A 19,480-nucleotide genomic window follows, 5' to 3' on the forward strand; every position below is an offset into this window, starting at 1 on the left:
AGCTACTGAGAATATTGATTGATAAATCAGGATTTTTTTCTGCGTTGTGCTTTGAAACTAACACACAAACAAGTAAAACTAATGGGGAATTGATATTTACTGGTAAATCATTCACATACAACAGAAAGTCCTATTTTGTTGCATGTGTTTGATTTATCAGCAAATACCAAATATTAATGTGGCAACTTGTGGGACATCCTAAGGTAATATTTACTGATCAGAATAACAATTTGTCCAATTTTAAGTAACATTTACTCTTTGTTTTCTGTTCTGTAAATAGTATTTCAGCTATTGTAGGCTGTTGCCCCAAATGTCATCCTTGTCAATTTTGTAAGTAAGTGAGGAATGGTTTACATAATCAGAAGCCTTTGTGAGGTCACAAGACGTGATTACTTTCCGAACAAGACTGTTTATTGCATCTATTGTACATCTCCCCTGTTGAAAACCAACAGCAGCTTTCTCAGATATATTTGATATGACTGGGAGAATTAAAACAGAACAATAATTTTCCATGAACTGTTGTGATCCCTTTTTAAAAAGTACTCTAGCTCTGTCATATTTCAGTATCTGTAGAAAGTAGCCCTCTCCAAGACATTGGTTAATTATCTGAGCTAATGTATGTGTGCTGCTTTAATAATTTTATATGCTATTTCATCCCAACCCACTGGTACTTTTCAGTGCTAAGATTCCATTTAACGTTCAGTTCAGGTATAATGACTGACCACACAGCCTATATCTTATTTTTGAGGTTTAAAAGTATCCTACTGCTTGTCAATCATTTTACTCTCTTGACAACTCTTTTACATATAATTTTATATGAGAGTAACTTCAAAAGTCCAGGACAAAAGAAAAACAATATTAAAAGGATAGATTTCTACTCACCTCATAGAGGAGGTGTTGAGTCACAAGCAGACTCAATAAAAAGACTGCTAAATCTGTAGTTCTTAGGTGTAAAAGTCCTCCTTCAGATGCAGGAAACACATACCACACTCACACAAGCATGACTGATACACACATGGCTATTGTCTACAGCCAGTCAGACCGAACTGCAGGTTGCATCTGCATTTGGCAAGAGCAGCAACCTGGATTGGGTGCTCTTCAGTCACCTATCACCTCCCTCATGACCTCTGTCTGGCCACAAAAGAGTACTCCTGTAGTGAGTCAGTACCACTAGGACCGGAAGGTTTTGACTATCTCATGTCTTGCTGTGAAATGAGGTTTATCCTACCCACTATTCTCCCCACCCCTTCCATGGTGGTATTCTGCTAGGCACTGAACCAAAGCAATATTCTTGTCTGTTGACACTCCACCCTTGCTCCCAATCCATATTCAAGATCTGTCCCATACATCCTCCCACTACCACCTACTCCACTCCTGTCACAGTCATCCCCTATCCCATCAAAGGCAGAGCTGTCTGGCAGCCATGTGATCTACAAACTAATCTACACGCACTGTGCTGTTTTCTACATGGGCATGAAAACTAACAAGCTGTCAGTTCACAAGAGTGGCCACCACCAAACTGTGGCCAAGAGACAGCTGGACCACACAGTTGTTGAACATGTTGCCCAACACGATGTGCTCCACTTCAGTGACTGTGTCACAGCTTGTGCCATTTGGATCTTTCTTTCTGACTCCAGCTTTTCTGAATTGTGCAGGTGGGAACCCTTCCTACAACATATTCTTCCCTACAACTTATCCGTCACTCTGGCCTCAATCTTCACTAGTCCCTGTCGTCCACCCCCTGATCTGCTAACTTCAGTGCTACATGCACCTTCTAGTCCACCAACACATCTACCAGTCTTTTCCCCTTCTCTACATCTCTCCTCTCTCCATCCCCCTCCCCCTCCCCCCAGCACAACCTTCCGACTCTGCACCTAGCAACCCTGTCCTGTCCGAACCATGTCCCTGCATGCTCCCACAGCAGCACAATATCTTCCCCTACTTCTGTCATGCTATTCCTCCCCCACCTCACTCCATGTCACCTCTGTACCCTCAGCACCCATTGTGTCTATCTGCGAACCACTGCTTCCTCTATGTGGTGAGTAGCAGGCTATCCTTTTTATAGAATGAATTTTCTCATTATGTGAGAGTATTGAAGGGTACTCTGTTTTAATTGTTAAAAACCACTCACAAGCCAAGATCACACAAAATACTTTTCATTCAAGACAACCAGTTTCAACAGCCTTAACTGTCATTTTTTTAGCAAAACATGTTCATTTTACGTTGATCTCATGCATAAGATGCCAAGTGGATAAAACTCAGCACATTATAAATCTTTGTCATCACTAAAATACACTCCTGGAAATTGAAATAAGAACACCGTGAATTCATTGTCCCAGGAAGGGGAAACTTTATTGACACATTCCTGGGGTCAGATACATCACATGATCACACTGACAGAACCACAGGCACATAGACACAGGCAACAGAGCATGCACAATGTCGGCACTAGTACAGTGTATATCCATCTTTCGCAGCAATGCAGGCTGCTATTCTCCCATGGAGACGATCGTAGAGATGCTGGATGTAGTCCTGTGGAACGGCTTGCCATGCCATTTCCACCTGGCGCCTCAGTTGGACCAGCGTTCGTGCTGGACGTGCAGACCGCGTGAGACGACGCTTCATCCAGTCCCAAACATGCTCAATGGGGGACAGATCCGGAGATCTTGCTGGCCAGGGTAGTTGACTTACACCTTCTAGAGCACGTTGGGTGGCACGGGATACATGCGGACGTGCATTGTCCTGTTGGAACAGCAAGCACGGCGCCAAACATGCATACGGCCATCATTGGCACCAAGGCAGAAGCGACTCTCATCGCTGAAGATGACACGTCTCCATTCGTCCCTCCATTCACGCCTGTCACGACACCACTGGAGGCGGGCTGCACGATGTTGGGGCGTGAGCGGAAGACGGCCTAACGGTGTGCGCGACCGTAGCCCAGCTTCATGGAGACGGTTGCGAATGGTCCTTGCCGATACCCCAGGAGCAACAGTGTCCCTAATTTGCTGGGAAGTGGTGGTGCGGTCCCCTACGGCACTGCGTAGGATCCTACGGTCTTGGCGTGCATCCGTGCGTCGCTGCGGTCCGGTCCCAGGTCGACGGGCACGTGCACCTTCCGCCGACCACTGGCGACAACAGCGATGTACTGTGGAGACCTCACGCCCCACGTGTTGAGCAATTCGGCGGTACGTCCACCCGGCCTCCCGCGTGCCCACTATATGCCCTCGCTCAGAGTCCGTCAACTGCACATACGGTTCACGTCCACGCTGTCGCGGCATGCTACCAGTGTTAAAGACTGCGATGGAGCTCCGTATGCCACGGCAAACTGGCTGACACTGACAGCGGCGGTGCACAAATGCTGCGCAGCTAGCGCCATTCGACGGCCAACACCGCAGTTCCTGGTGTGTCCGCTGTGCCGTGCGTGTGATCATTACTTGTACAGCCCTCTCGCAGTGTCCGGAGCAAGTATGGTGGGTCTGACACACCAGTGTCAATGTGTTCTTTTTTCCATTTCCAGGAGTGTATTTAAAAATGCAGTATCTTGGCCAAAAGGCCATGTCCATATACATATTGGTTACAATACGTTTTACATGATGCAAATACGGTACACAACAGCACATCTGTTTACATATGCTGGACACAGCTTTTGTAAACAGATGTGCTATTGTGTACCATATTTGCATCATATAAGAAGCATCTGTAAGCAATATGTTTATGTGTATATAGACTTGGCATCCCCCCCATGAACCATGGACCTTGCTGCTGGTGGAGAGGCTTGCATGCCTCAGCGATACAGATAGCCGTACCATAGGTGCAACCACAACGGAGAGGTATCTGTTGAGAGGCCAGACAAACGTGTGGTTCCTGAAGAGGAGCAGCAGCCTTTTCAGTAGTTGCAGGGGCAACATTCTGGATGATTGACTGATCTGGCCTTGTAACACTAACCAAAACGGCCTTGCTGTTCTGGTACTGCGAAAGGCTGAAAGCAAGGGAAAACTACGGCCTTAATTTTTCCCAAGGGCATGCAGCTTTACTGTATGATTAAATGATGATGGCGTCCTCTTGGGTAAAATATTCCAGAGGTAAAATAGTCTCCCATTCGGATCTCCAGGCAGGCACTACTCAGGAAGACGTTGTTATCAGGAGAAAGAAAACTGGCGTCCTACGGATCGGAGCGGGGAATGCCAGATTCCTTAATCGGGCAGGTAGGTTAGAAAATTTAAAAAGGGAAATGGATAGGTTAAAGTTAGATATAGTAGGAATTAGTGAAGTTCGGTGGCAGGAGGAACAAGACTTTTGGTCAGGTGAATACAGGGTTATAAATACAAAGTCAAATAGGGGTAACTCAGGAGTAGGTTTAATAATGAATAAAAAAATAGGAATGCAGGTAAGCTACTACAAACAGCATAGTGAACGCATTATTGTGGCCAAGTTAGACACGAAGCCCATGCCTACTACAGTAGTACAAGTTTATATGCCAACTAGCTCTGCGGATGACGAAGAAATTGATGAAATGTATGATGTGATAAAAGAAATTATTCAGGTAGTGAAGGGAGACGAAAATTTAATAGTCATGGGTGACTGGAATTTGATAGTAGGAAAAGGGAGAGAAGGAAACATAATAGGTGAATACGGATTGGGGCTAAGAAATGAAAGAGGAAGACGCCTGGTAGAGTTTTGCACAGAGCATAACTTAATCATAGCTAACACTTGGTTCAAGAATCATGAAAGAAGGTTGTATACATGGAAGAGCCCTGGAGATACTAGAAGGTTTCAGATAGATTATATAGTGGTAAGACAGAGATTTAGGAACCATGTTTTAAATTGTAAGACATTTCCAGGGGCAGATGTGGACTCCGACCACAATCTGTTGGTTATGAACTGTAGATTAAAACTGAAGAAACTGCAAAAAGTGGGAATTTAAGGAGATGGGACCTGGATAAACTGAAAGAACCAGAGGCTGACAGAGTTTCAGGGAGAGCATAAGGGAACAATTGACAGGAGTGGGGGAAAGAAAATACAGTAGAAGAAGGATGGGTAGCTTTGAGGGATGAAATAGTGAAGGCAGCTGAGGATCAAGTAGGTAAAAAGACGAGGGCTAGTAGAAATCCTTGGGTAACAGAAGAGATAATGAATTTAATTGATGAAAGGAGAAAATACAAAAATGCTGTAAATGAAGCAGGCAAAAAGGAATACAAACATCTCAAAAATGAGATCAACAGGAAGTGCAAAATGGCTAAGCAGGGATGGCTAGAGGACAAATGTAAGGATGTAGAGGCTTATCTCACAAGGGGTAAGATAGATACTGCCTACAGGAAAATTAGAGAGACCTTTCGAGAAAAGAGAACTACTTGTATGAATATCAAGAGCTCAGATGGAAACTCAGTTCTAAGCAAAGAAGGCAAAGCAGAAAGGTGGAAGGAGTATATAGAGGGTCTATACAAGGGCGATGTACGTGAGGACAATATTATGGAAATGGAAGAGGATGTAGATAAAGATGAAATGGGAGATATGATACTGCGTGAAGAGTTTGACAGAGCACTGAAAGACCTGAGTCGAAACAAGGCCCTGGGACTAGACAACAATCCATTAGAACTACTGACAGCCTTGGGAGAACCAGTCCTGACAAAACTCTACCATCTGGTGAGCAAGATGTATGAGACAGGCGAAATTCCCTCAGACTTCAAGAAGAAGATAATAGTTCCAATCCCAAAGAAAGCAGGTGTTGACAGATGTGAAAATTACCGAACTATCAGTTTAATAAGTCACAGCTGCGAAATACTAACGTGAATTCTTTACAGACAAATGGAAAGACTGGTAGAAGCTGACTTCGGGGAAGATCAGTTTGGATTCCATAGAAATGTTGGAACACGTGAGGCAATACTGACCCTACGACTTTTCTTAGAAAATAGATTAAGGGAAGGCAAACCTACGTTTCTAGCATTTGTAGACTTAGAGTAAGCTTTTGACAATGTTGACTGGAATACTCTTTTTCAAATTCTGAAGGTGGCAGGGGTAAAATACAGGGAGTGAAAGGCTATTTACAATTTGTACAGAAACCAGATAGCAGTTATAAGAGTCGAGGGACATGAAAGGGAAGCAGTGGTTGGGAAGGGAGTGAGACAGAGTAACTGATGATGGTCGAAGTAGAGAGGATATAAAATGTAGACTGACAATGGCAAGGAAAGCATTTCTGTGAAGAGAAATTTGTTAACATCGAGTATAGATTTAAGTGTCAGGAAGTCGTTTCTGAAAGTTTCTGGCGACAACATCGATGTACTGTGGAGACCTCACGCCCCACGTGTTGAGCAATTCGGCGGTACGTCCACCCGGCCTCCCGCATGCCCACTATACGCCCTCGCTCAAAGTCTGTCAACTGCACATATGGTTCACGTCCACGCTGTCGCGGCATGCTACCAGTGTTAAAGACTGCGATGGAGCTCCGTATGCCACGGCAAACTGGCTGACACTGACGGCAGCGGTGCACAAATGCTGCGCAGCTAGCGCCATTCGACGGCCAACACCACGGTTCCTGGTGTGTCCGCTGTGCCGTGCGTGTGATCATTGCTTGTACAGCCCTCTCGCAGTGTCCGGAGCAAGTATGGTGGGTCTGACACACCGGTGTCAATGTGTTCTTTTTTCCATTTCCAGGAGTGTATTTCTTTCTTTGTGTGTGAGGAACGTTTCCTGAAAGTTTGACCATACATTTTTGTAACACCCTGTATATGTCCTGTCTTCTACTTATGCACTTAAGCATATTTTTTCCATGCCTTTTTCATTGCCACACATTTTATCACTCTGTCAATATTTATGAACATATAGATTAGGGTAGTGGGTTGTTTAGTACAATCCTGTGAGTGGATATTAGGCACAGATGTCCCCTGTTAAATATACTGAGAAGCTGCCCATAGCTAAAATCCATTAGTGTAAGTCTAGAAGGAGTTGGCGAGGAATGACAAATCCTTGAGACAGTTAACAGAAAAGAATAAGATAAGAAAACTGACCTACTTTTTTTAGTTTAATGATGCAAGGGAGTTATAAATTGTGGGGGAGTTAGATAAAATAAGTGAGAGAAGTCAAAGAAAGAGAACTGCAAAGCTGATACAGAACTTTGCTGATTATTTTATTAATTATTATGATATGTCTGTACTTAGCCATGTTATTTTTTACAGTAGTATTCTGTTTGTTTTATGTGCAAAAATTTTGTGAAGCTGTAAATAGTACTGTATTTATCATGATACAATTTTAATATAGGTGGTGGAATTATAGAAGAAGGTGAATTCATTGAAGTTATTGAAATGACGGTGGATGAAGTAAAGCAGTATTTGGCCAGTGGAGATGTCAGAAGTCCTGGTGGTTTTATGTTTGCATTAACATGGTATCTTCATAACCGCTTGCCTGCATCACATAAAAAAGATGCAGTATAACATTTATCAATGAGATTTTTTTTTTTTTTACCTTGAGTGAATAATAGGTCGAGTATAACCTTTCAAATGCCGTGAAATGAATAAAAGTCCTGATTTGTACAAGTATTGGATTTGAGTTTTTTATGACAGTGCCATATTTCTGCTGAAAAATGTGAAAGGCAAACTGTGCCTGGTTATAAATCTATTAAACAGATAAAATAGTTAATTACTGATAGCAGAATGCAACATTGTACCACATTAGATGCAGTCTTCATTTCTGTAGTTTTCTATAAGGAAGCAAGTAAACTGTAAACTCATTAAACTACTGAGAAATTCATTGTTTTGGCAAAAGTGGCATGAAAGAGATTATACTAAACATTTTCTTTTCAGGATCTACATTGTAGAAAAAGAAATCTGGAAAAAACTGCTGATTAGCCACTGAATTTGTGAAAACTTCTAATTAAATAAAAACATTCCTTTTTTACTTTGTCCTTTCATTTGTTTTGTGTCATCACTGCTAAAGCTATTATATTACTTGCATTTAAACAATATTTTTGTCTCATAATAATTAGTAATGATCACAGCATATTTCAAAATAGTAAAATGGTATTTGCGATACAGGATATACTGCCCATACTTCATTACTCGAGTGTTCATTGCAAGCAGAAAAAAACTGTCTATAGTGCTTCTGCTGTTCATTCTTTGTCTTTCGTTTCCTTAATATTCCTTTAAGTATAATTATTTGAAAGCTCTAAGTAGAAACCATTATGTTCAATTTTTTAAGTAAATTTTGTACTGTCTGATTACTATTATTGTATTTTCATTATGGCACATGCAGTTCCTGCAGTAGTTTATGAATGAAATAAAATCTTTTTTTTATAAGATATAGAAAATTAATCTTAGTGTAAGTGCTTTGTACACAGTCACTGTAATGCTTTTTTCATTACCGAATCTTTTGCCCTGCTTAAATGTTAATGTGTAGTATGATAAGAGACCTTCAGATATAGTAGAAGACATTCACAGAACATGTTCGCACACCTGCACGTGCATGCCCTCCCCCCCCCCCCCCCCCCACCCACCCTCACACACACACACACACACACACACACACACACACACACACACACGTGTAATAAGAGATCAGTGTTGTATTTAAAGAAAGTTGACCTAAGTGAAGAAGAAATTTTACAGCAGGAACATAACATGAAAATGCAGTTCCCAACAAAAGACTTTATGTTTGCTGGCTTGGACTTGACACTATGGACATGTTGTTGTTGTTGTGGTCTTCAGTCCTGAGACTGGTTTGATGCAGCTCTCCATGCTACTCTATCCTGTGCAAGCTTTTTCATCTCCCAGTACCTACTGCAACCTACATCCTTCTGAATCTGCTTAGTGTATTCATCTCTTGGTCTCCCTCTACGATTTTTACCCTCCACGCTGCCCTCCAATACTAAATTGGTGATCCCTTGATGCCTCAGAACATGTCCCACCAACCGATCCCTTCTTCTGGTCAAGTTGTGCCACAAACTTCTCTTCTCCCCAATCCTATTCAATACTTCCTCATTAGTTATGTGATCTACCCATCTAATCTTCAGCATTCTTCTGTAGCACCACATTTCGAAAGCTTCTATTCTCTTCTTGTCCAAACTATTTATCGTCCATGTTTCACTTCCATACGTGGCTACACTCCATACGAATACTTTCAGAAATGACTTCCTGACACTTAAATCTATACTCGATGTTAACAAATTTCTCTTCTTCAGAAACGCTTTCCTTGCCATTGCCAGCCTACATTTTATATCCTCTCTACTTCGACCATCATCAGTTATTTTGCTCCCCAAATAGCAAAACTCCTTTACTACTTTAAGTGCCTCATTTCCTAATCTAATTCCCTCAGCATCACCTGACTTAATTCGACTACATTCCATTATCCTTGTTTTGCTTTTGTTGATGTTCATCTTATATCCTCCTTTCAAGACACTGTCCATTCCATTCAACTGCTCTTCCAAGTCCTTTGCTGTCTCCGACAGAATTACAATGTCATCGGCGAACCTCAAAGTTTTTATTTCTTCTCCATGAATTTTAATACCTACTCCGAATTTTTCTTTTGTTTCCTTTACTGCTTGCTCAATATACAGATTGAACAACATCGGGGAGAGGCTACAACCCTGTCTTACTCCCTTCCCAACCACTGCTTCCCTTTCATGTCCCTCGACTCTTATAACTGCCATCTGGTTTCTGTACAAATTGTAAATAGCCTTTCGCTCCCTGTATTTTACCCCTGCCACCTTTAGAATTTGAAAGAGAGTATTCCAGTCAACATTGTCAAAAGCTTTCTCTAAGTCTACAAATGCTAGAAACGTAGGTTTGCCTTTCCTTAATCTTTCTTCTAAGATAAGTCGTAAGGTCAGTATTGCCTCACGTGTTCCAGTGTTTCTACGGAATCCAAACTGATCTTCCCCGAGGTTGGCTTCTACTAGTTTTTCCATTCGTCTGTAAATGGACATACAGTGTGATATAAGACAAATAAAATCAATACAGAGTTTGATTACCCTGAGCAGTAACAAGTGATCGTATTAATGATTGTGTAGTGAACTTTGAAGTAAATAATACTATTTTTGATGCAAACTGGCTCTCACAGTCACAGAGATCAGGGAACAGTACTGCAACCAATGACACGCCTCCCTAACCATACTTCATGGCTTTTTGGTCGAGAGGTGAAGCTAATTACTCCGATGAAACCATAGCCCTTGTAAAAAAGAATCTTCTAAAACATAAAAAACTAAGTGAAATTCAGATTGCGGAACTGATTGGTTTGCTTAAGGTCATTTTAAAATACAATTATTTCACGTCCAATGGGAAAATGTATGTGCAACCAGATGGTTTAGCAATGGGTAGCCCCCTCGCTGGTATTTTGGCAGATGTTTTTATCAACGCCCTGGAAATAACGTTCTTCAATTCAAGTTCAGAATTGCGCCACAAAATCCGCTATTATGCACGTTATGTTGATGACATTATCATTGCTTTTGACGGTACTGATCATGAGTTAGAGCTTCTCTTCAATACTTTCAATGGTTTACATGAAAAGATTTCCTTCACAAAAGAACTTCAGAATGAAAAAGGTGAACTTAACTTCCTTGATTTAACAATTTCTATACAGAATAGTTCCTTCAATTTCAATATCTTCCGTAAGGAAACGTATTCAGATAATGTCATCCCTGCTGGCTCAACTCATCCAAAAGCTCATAAACTGGCATTTTTACATTCTGCCATTCACCGTATGGTAACTACTCCTTTATCACCTGCTGATCAACAAAAAGAATTGAAAGTCATCAAAGCGATTGCGGCTAATAATGGGTACAATCAAAATATGATTGATTACTTGTTCAGTAAGAAAACTTCCCAAAACTGTTCGACTTTGAGCAACAACCTCCCCACTGATACCAAAGAAGCTAAAAAATGTATTTCCATTCCTTTCTTGGGTAATATATCGTATAGGATAAAACGTCTTCTAACGAAAAAATATAACTGTAACGTCTCCTTCTCTACAGATAACAGTTTAAAAAGAAATCTTGTACATTTAGTAGAGATTTCCAGCGATTGGTTTTCCAATTCAGGTGTTTACAAACTAACCTGTAATAACTGTCCTTCATATTATATTGGTCGAACAGGCAGAGCTGTGAAAACAAGATATAAAGAACACCTATTAGGTGGAAAAGAAGCGAATATACACAGCTCTACTTTTGCTGAACACCTCTTGATAGCCGGTCATACGCCTAAACAGTTAGAAGACACTGTTATCCTACACAGAGAAGTCAAAGGGCGTAGATTAGATCTGTGGGAAGACTTACAAATTTTTAAACATCTACATCTCAATCTACATCTACATCTACACTCCGCTAGCCACCAAGCGGTGCGTGGCGGAGGGCACAATTCGCGCCAAAGTCATATTTCCCCCCCCCCCCTCCGTTCTACTCGCAGAACGCACGAGGGAAAAACGACTGTCTGAACGCCTCAGTACGAGCTCTTATTTCCCATATCTTTGAATGATGATCATTACGCGATTTGAAAGTTGGTGGTAAAAATATATGCTCTACATCCTCAGTGAAGATTGGATTTTGGAATTTAGTGAGCAGCCCCTTCTGTTTAGCGCGTCTACGAGATTTGTAATGCTCTCACGATGGTTAAATGTACCAGTCACGAATCTTGCCGCTCTTCTTTGGACCTTCTCAATTTCTTGAATCAGACCCAACTGGTAAGGGCCCCAAACAGACGAACAATACTCTAAGATTGGACGAACTAATGTATAACATATTGTAAGCTATTTCCTTAGTTGAAGGATTGCATCGCTTCAGGATTCTACCAATAAACCGCAATCTAGAGTTCGCCTTACCCGTCACTTGTGTAATTTGATCATTCCATTTGAGATCATTTCCAATAGTCACATCCAGATACTTGACTGATGTTACCGCTTCCAAAGACTGATCATTTATTTTGTACTCATACATTAATGGGGATTTTCGCCTTGTTATACGCACTACTGCGTTACACTTACTAATTTCTAGAGCTCAAGGACGGTAATATACTGAACGACCAGTTGAACCTTGCTTGTAGACAATTTTTCGAAGGCTTTAAACCTGAACTGTTTATGGCATAACATTAATGCTGGTAACCTTAGTGGTCTATTTTCTCAGAAGCTATGATGAACCGTCAATGCTTTAAGCTCACTACCCTTTATGTAATGTGGTTTTCTCACGATGTATGGCTGCCACTACATCGGCCCTTATGTGAATTTGTCTGGCTCTAAAACGTTGGTTCCCTGCGAATGTGTATTAACTGGATTGTGTACCAGGGTTCGTAATTCTGTCTTAAGAGCGATTATTGTCAATTTTAAAGTTCTGACATATATATCGTTTGTAATTTTTATACTTTGGCTGTATATGCCACTGTGCGTAACTCTCTCGGCATAAGTGCCACCTGCCTTTTTGATGTATAACTACATTAATTGTACCAAGGCTCCCATACTGTTATAACGGGAGTGTTAATCGCCTTCCTTTTTTTTATTGTTACTTTATCTAAGGATCTTATTAATACTGATAATTTACACGTTGCTTTTGTATGCCAACTGGCACATGGTTCGCGCCATGAGCACCACCTGCCCTGGTCGCAGAGTAACTACGCTGGCCGATTACATTCAGTCGGTTGTGAGCTCTGCAAGATCCATGTACTAATTTATATTTACGTGACAAACCCTAATTCTAGGGCTATATTTTAATTTTGACAAATGGATCTATGCCGACATTTGTAAAAACGGCGATGGTACGTTAGTCCTTACTAATGCAAAATTGTAAGTACCAGTCGTCGTTCTCATATTTCTGTAATGCAAGAGCTCTCTAATTTGTGTTAAAATCTATTCTTGACATAAATTTCATATTTTTCTAATGTAACCTATGATGTTCATTGTCCTTAGGCCACCTTCTGAAGAAGACAAATTTACATTTGTCGAAACCTAGGTAAAGAATTCTTCATCCATTGCAACTGGTCGGCTGTTTATAATTTTATTACTCCATCATGCTTATATTTTTTGTAGAAGATACCTGTCCAAGTGACAAAACCTCTATAATTGAATATTTTTGGTCTTGCAACACAAACTCATCACCTGTTGCATCAGAATCAGTTAATTTCTCTTCAAATCTGAAGTAATAGTCAAATCATTATATAGCTGAGGGAGTAATTCATTGAGAGGTACAATACATATACATCTGCACAACAACATTGCCCCTGTTGGAACAATGTAGCCATCCAGGTGTGTGTGTGTGTGTGTGTGTGTGTGTGTGTGTGTGTGTGTGTGTTTAACATTATGTCAGTTGTTGGGGACAATTTGCAAGTTACATTATTCTTGAAGGATCAAGTTTGCCTTGACCACTAGCTGTTCTTTTAATTATTATCACCAGTTTTCAACAGATCTATGCTGTCATCATCACATCTTATATATGTTGTCAATTGCTGGGCATGATCTAAAAGTTATATTATTCTTGAAGAATTGAGTTTGTAAAAATTGATAGCAATTCTTTTTATTACTAATAATGTTGCAAGATCTGATTATGACAGCATAAATCTGTTGAAATTGGTCATATTAAAAAAAGGAACTGGTAGTGATCTTGGCAAACTTGATTCTTCAATAATAATAATAATAATAATAATGATAATGATAATATAAGTGTATTCCGTTAGCTGTGAAGGATTTGTCTGAAGGCTTAGCGATATCTTAGTCTAGCATATGTGTGTATTGACAACTCAATACATCAACTATACAGTGAGTTGTTAGCTTTACTCGTCCTATTATTTATATTCCAGCAAGGACTTTTCATCACCATGTAACAGCCAATTCAGTCAATACCATAGAACCCCATGCAATGCAAAGGTAATAAGTCAGGGTGGTTGCCTTATATCCCTGAAGCTTTGTTAATGACACATATTCCCATATGCCACACACTCATTGGCATGAATTGCATCACACCTTTGTTGGGTATTTGGGGAAATGGTTGGGCCTATGAGATTGGATATGGGAGTCCCCCATTCTGATCTCCGGGCGGGGACTACTCAAGAGGGCGTCATTATCAGGAAAAAGAAAACTGGCGTTCTACGGATCGGAGCGTGAAATGTCAGATCCCTTAATCGGGCAGGTAGGTAAGAAAATTTAAAAAGGGAAATGGATAGGTTAAAGTTAGATATAGTGGGAATTAGTGAAGTTCAGTGGCAGGAGGAACAAGACTTTAGGTCAGGTGAATACAGGGTCATTAATACAAAATCAAATAGGGGTAATGCAGGAGTAGGTTTAATAATGAATAAAAAAAAAAAAAGGAGTGCGGGTAAGCTGCTACAAACAGCATAGTGAACGCATTATTGTGGCCAAGTTAGACACGAAGCCCAAGCCTACTACAGTAGTACAAGTTTATATGCCAACTAGCTCTGCAGATGATGAAGAAATTGATGAAATGTATGAGATAAAAGAAATTGTTCAGGTAGTGAAGGGAGACGAAAATTTAATAGTCATGGGTGACTGGAATTCGATAGTAGGAAAAGGGAGAGAAGGAAACATAGTAGGCGAATATGGATTGGGCCTAAGAAATGAAAGAGGAAGCCGCCTGGTAGAGTTTTGCGCAGAGCATAACTTAATCGTAGCTAACACTTGGTTCAAGAATCATGAAAGAAGGTTATATACATGGAAGAACCCTGGAGATACTAGAAGGTTTCAGATAGATTATATAATGGTAAGACAGAGATTTAGGAACCAGGTTTTAAATTGTAAGATATTTCCAGGGGCAGATGTGGACTCTGACCACAATCTATTGGTTATGAACTGTAGATTAAAACTGAAGAAACTGCAGAAAGGTGGGAATTGAAGGAGACGGGACGTGGATAAACTGAAAAAACCAGAGGTTGTACAGAGTTTCAGGGAGAGCATAAGGGAACAATTGACAGGAATGGAGGAAAGAAGTACAGTAGAAGAAGAATGGGTAGCTCTGAGAGATGAAGTAGTGAAGGCAGCAGAGGATCAAGTAGGTAAAAAGACGAGGGCTAGTAGACATCCTGGGGTAACAGAAGAAATATTGAATTTAATTGATGAAAGGAGAAAATATAAAAATGCAGCAAATGAATCAGGCAAAAAGGAATACAAACGTCTCAAAAATGAGATCGACGGGAAGTGCAAAATATCTAAGGCGGACAAATGTAAGGATGTAGAGGCTTATCTCACTAGGGGTAAGATAGATACTGCCTACAGGAAAATTAAAGAGACCTTTGGAGAAAAGAGAACCACTTGTATGCATATCAAGAGCTCAGATGGAAACCCAGTTCTAAGCAAAGGAGGGAAAGCAGAAAGGTGGAAGGAGTATATAGAGGGTCTATACAAGGGCGATGTACTTGAGGACAATATTATGGAAATGGAAGAGGATGTAGATGAAGATGAAATGGGAGATACGATACTGCGTGAAGAGTTTGACAGAGCACTGAAAGACCTGAGTCAAAACAAGGCCTCAGGAGTAGACAACATTCCATTAGAACTACTGACGGCGTTGGGAGAGCCAGTCCTGACAAAACTCTACCATCTATAATAATTCCAATCCCCAAAGAAAGCAGGTGTTGACAGATGTGAAAATTACCAAACTATCAGTTTAATAAGTCACAGCTGCAAAATACTTAACACTCACTTAAAGTAGTAAAGGAGTTTTGCTATTTGGGGAGCAAAATAACTGATGATGGTCGAAGCAGAGAAGATATAAAATGTAGACTGGCAATGGCAAGCGTTTCTGAAGAAGAGGAATTTGTTAACATCGAGTATAGATTTAAGTGTCAGGAAGTCGTTTCTGAAAGTATTTGTATGGAGTATAGCCATGTATGGAAGTGAAACATGGACAATAAATAGTTTGGACAAGAAGAGAATAGAAGCTTTCGGAATGTGGTGCTACAGGAGAATGCAGAAGATTAGGTGGGTAGATCACATAACTAATGATGAAGTATTGAATAGAATTGGGGAGAAGAGAAGTTTGTGGCACAACTTGACTAAAAGAAGGAATCGGTTGGTAGGGCATATTCTGAGGCATCAAGGGATCACAAATTTAGCATTGGAGGGCAGTGTGGAGGGTAAAAATCATAGATGGAGACCAAGAGATGAATACACTAAGCAGATTCAGAAGGATGTAGTTGCAGTAAGTACTGGGAGATGAAGAAGCTTGCAGAGGATAGGGTGGCATGGAGAGCTGCATCAAACCAGTCTCAGGACTGAAGACCGCAACAACAAGAATAGGAGAAATGGGACATTATGATACATTCTTCATCTGGTCAGTCCACTGAGGCCTATCCCACATGGGAGACCCTCCCAGTAGTTGTGGTACCACCTGCATAGCCCTCAGCTTTTCGCAAACACACAGGCCTCCCCACCCACACGGTGCTTCTACAAGGCTGTGCTCCAGAAACGACCAGACCTTATTTACACTAATTTCTTCAGTCTCAGCAATTCTTCTATTCCTTTCTTCACTCCATTTTAGTTTTCTATCTTTTTTTTCTGACTTGTCATTTTTCTCCGACACCTCTTCTATGTCTAACTCACTTAATTTTCAGTTCTTATTAACTCTTGCTTGATGTTTTGTCAGTAATCTGTCTTGCTAATCACCCTATTTTCCACCTTCAAGCTCTTAGTTTATTATTATTATATCATAATCTTTATTATGTTCATTCCTGGTACCAGCTACTGTTGGGTACAGATCAAATTCGTGGAGACTATCCAATTCTACGTGATGTCTTTTGGTCTAGTCTGCAAAGAATGTAGTCGTGTTGTATGGTAAATGTGTTTGTTTCAAGGTCTTTGCACTAAACTGTCAGTCTGAAAGGTAAGACACAAAACATTAATTACCCCCAACATTCTACGAATGAATTCATTAATTTTGTACAAAAGATTTAATTTTTTTAGGTTTCCAAAAAGATCTGTTATTTAAGACTTTTCATAAATTGTTTACTACAATTTTTCAGAATCTTTTGCTTTTCCAAGTACATTATCAGTTGTCTTACGTGCTTATGTAGTCAATGAGAGCAACCATGGATCCAGAGGTAAGTCTGATTGCACCTTCTGACTTGACTATAAAAAGAAACTTCTGATTTGATTATAAAAAGGAAAAGTTTTATTTTGAAGGTCTGTAAAGGGGCTTGAAACAACAATTTGACAAAAAGGCTTGTTGTTGTTTTACATAGTATAATATAATTGGATTGATAACAAATGTATCACCAAGCAGCAGCTGGTGAAAACACATATAAAAGTTAAGGAAATGTGCAAGTTTTCAGAGCCAATGGCTGATAACTCTGACAGAAGGTTGAGGGGGAAGAACGAGGGATGAAGGAAAAGGACTAATGAGGTATAGGAAATGGGGAGATTTACGGAAATGTTAGCTAGAAACCCAATCAGGGAAGACTTACCAGATGGGATGAGAAGGAAAGACTGGTTGTCATAGACTGCACTGGACAAGATTTGAAAAACTAAGAGCTTGAAGATGGAAAATAGGGTGATATAATAATTATTATAGAAATTCTGAGTATTCTATTCAAAGTCTGTATTTATCAATGGCATTATGCCATTTACTGCAGAGAAATGTGTATACTGTGTTTTCTCAAAATTTAGCAAGAGTTCACTTGCAGGGAACCATTTAATAATTTTCGGAAAAACATTATTTACAATTTCCTCAGCTAATTCTTGTTTTTTTTGGGTGTGACAATTATACTTGTGTGATCAACAAAAAGGACTAGCTTTGCATCAAAGGACTAGCTTTGCATCTTCATGAACATAGAGTGGCAAGTCATTAATATATTTTAAGAACAATAAGGAACCCAAGACTGAACCCTGTGGGATACCATTCTTGATACCTCCCCAGTCAGAGAACTCTGCTGACTTTTGCAGGGGATGCCACATTGGCCTCCCGCACAGACTGCTGGCGAAACGGCATCATGTCATTAGAAATACGAGAAGCAAGAACACTAAAAGGGGTGGAGTGGGGTACATTGCCTACCTTAGAAGCTTTATCTCTGAAGAAATTATATTGGATCAGTCGATCAGCACAGAGGTAGTTCTGGACCTATATGTTACTGCTGAATACGAAGCAGAGAGATTAAAAACTGAGATACAACTGCGGAGGCGAGAAAACTACGCATTGAAAAGAAGTAACTAGGTCCTACCGACCAAGTATTCCGTGAGTGTTGTGAAAGTAAATAGATTTACTTCTTCTGCACATCCACACGACAACTCTGCATGTCGGAATTAAGTGGCTGGCAGATGGTTCATCAAACCATCTTCAAGCTATTTCTCTACCATTCCACTCTCAAGCAGCTTGGTAGAAAAACAAACACTTCAATCTCTCCATGCGAGCTCTGCTTTTTATTTTATTATGATGATCGTTCCTCCCTATGTAGGTGGATGCCAACAAAATGTTTTCACATTTGGAGAAGAAAGTTGGTGATTGAAATTTCGTGAGAAGATCCTGCCCAATTCACCTATCATATCTGTGACACTCTCTCCCCTATTTTGCAATAATACAAAATGAGCTGTCCATCTTAGAACTTTTTCAATGCCTTCTGTCAATTCTATCTGACACAGATCTTACACTGCACAGCAACACTCCAAAACAGGGTGGACAAGCATAGTGTAAGCCATCTCTCTACCAGATGTGTGGCATTTTCTAAGCACTGTGCCAATAAATTGCAGTCTTTGGTTTGCATTCCATCCAGCATTATCTATCTAGTTGACCCAATTTAAGTTATTTGTCCCCAAAGTATTTAGTTGAACTCACATCCTTTAGACTTGTGTGATTTATCATGCAACCGAAATTTAGCAGATTCCTCTTAATATTCATGTGGATGACCTCACACTTTTCATTATTTAGAGTCAATTGCCAGTTTTCTTCTGCAATAAAACAACAAGTCAGAAAATTTTTCACAGCAGGCCAGATTTTATTTTACATTGATAGTTGCCCAGTCTCAGAGAAAATTCTTCCGGATTCAGATTACACCACCGGTAATGACTAGATCTCCATAGTATCCAGGTGGGGGCTCACTTCTCCTTCAATTGACTGGTTCAATAAAATAAAGGAGTTTTAAGTGATATTTTGCAGTTTTCATGGGCAACTTGTTGGTAGTCGTGATGGATCAATGCAAAAGACAATTTTTACAATAACTTCAAAGTTTCCCAAAATGTATCACAAAGTGGTTTCTCTCTATTTAAGGCCAAGAACCTTCATTAGAATAAGTCATCTGAACACACAAGCTAAAATAGGAAACACAAAACTTGTCCCAAAGAAAAATCTTCAGTGGGCTGCATCATGATTTTCCTGAGCTATGACGAGTATTTACAAGGTGACAATTGTTGAACTACACAAAATAAAATAGTCATAATTTCTAAATGGTTTGCATTAGGATATTCAAACTGCACTGTTTGCCATGGGGAATGATGGGAATTAGTATGTGCCGTATGATTTGGTTAAGTGACAAAGCCCACTTTCATTTGGATGGGTTTGTCAATAAGCAAAATT

The 19,480-nt window shown here is 40.2% G+C and overlaps 1 protein-coding gene across 1 annotated transcript in view; it reads left to right on the forward strand.

Moving 5' to 3' along the window:
• The window catches only part of LOC126473372 (uridine diphosphate glucose pyrophosphatase NUDT14-like), a 90,698-nt gene extending 82,808 nt beyond the window's left edge, over positions 1–7,890 (forward strand). Inside the window, exon 6 of the mRNA XM_050100379.1 lies at positions 7,255–7,890. Within this exon, the coding sequence (XP_049956336.1) occupies positions 7,255–7,427 (173 nt within the window). The 3' untranslated portion in view covers positions 7,428–7,890. The remainder of the gene's footprint in view (positions 1–7,254) is intronic.
• Positions 7,891–19,480: the final 11,590 nt, after the last annotated feature.

The sequence above is a fragment of the Schistocerca serialis genome, chromosome 4 (genome assembly GCF_023864345.2).
Source record: "Schistocerca serialis cubense isolate TAMUIC-IGC-003099 chromosome 4, iqSchSeri2.2, whole genome shotgun sequence".
Classification (NCBI taxonomy): Eukaryota; Metazoa; Arthropoda; class Insecta; order Orthoptera; family Acrididae; genus Schistocerca; species Schistocerca serialis.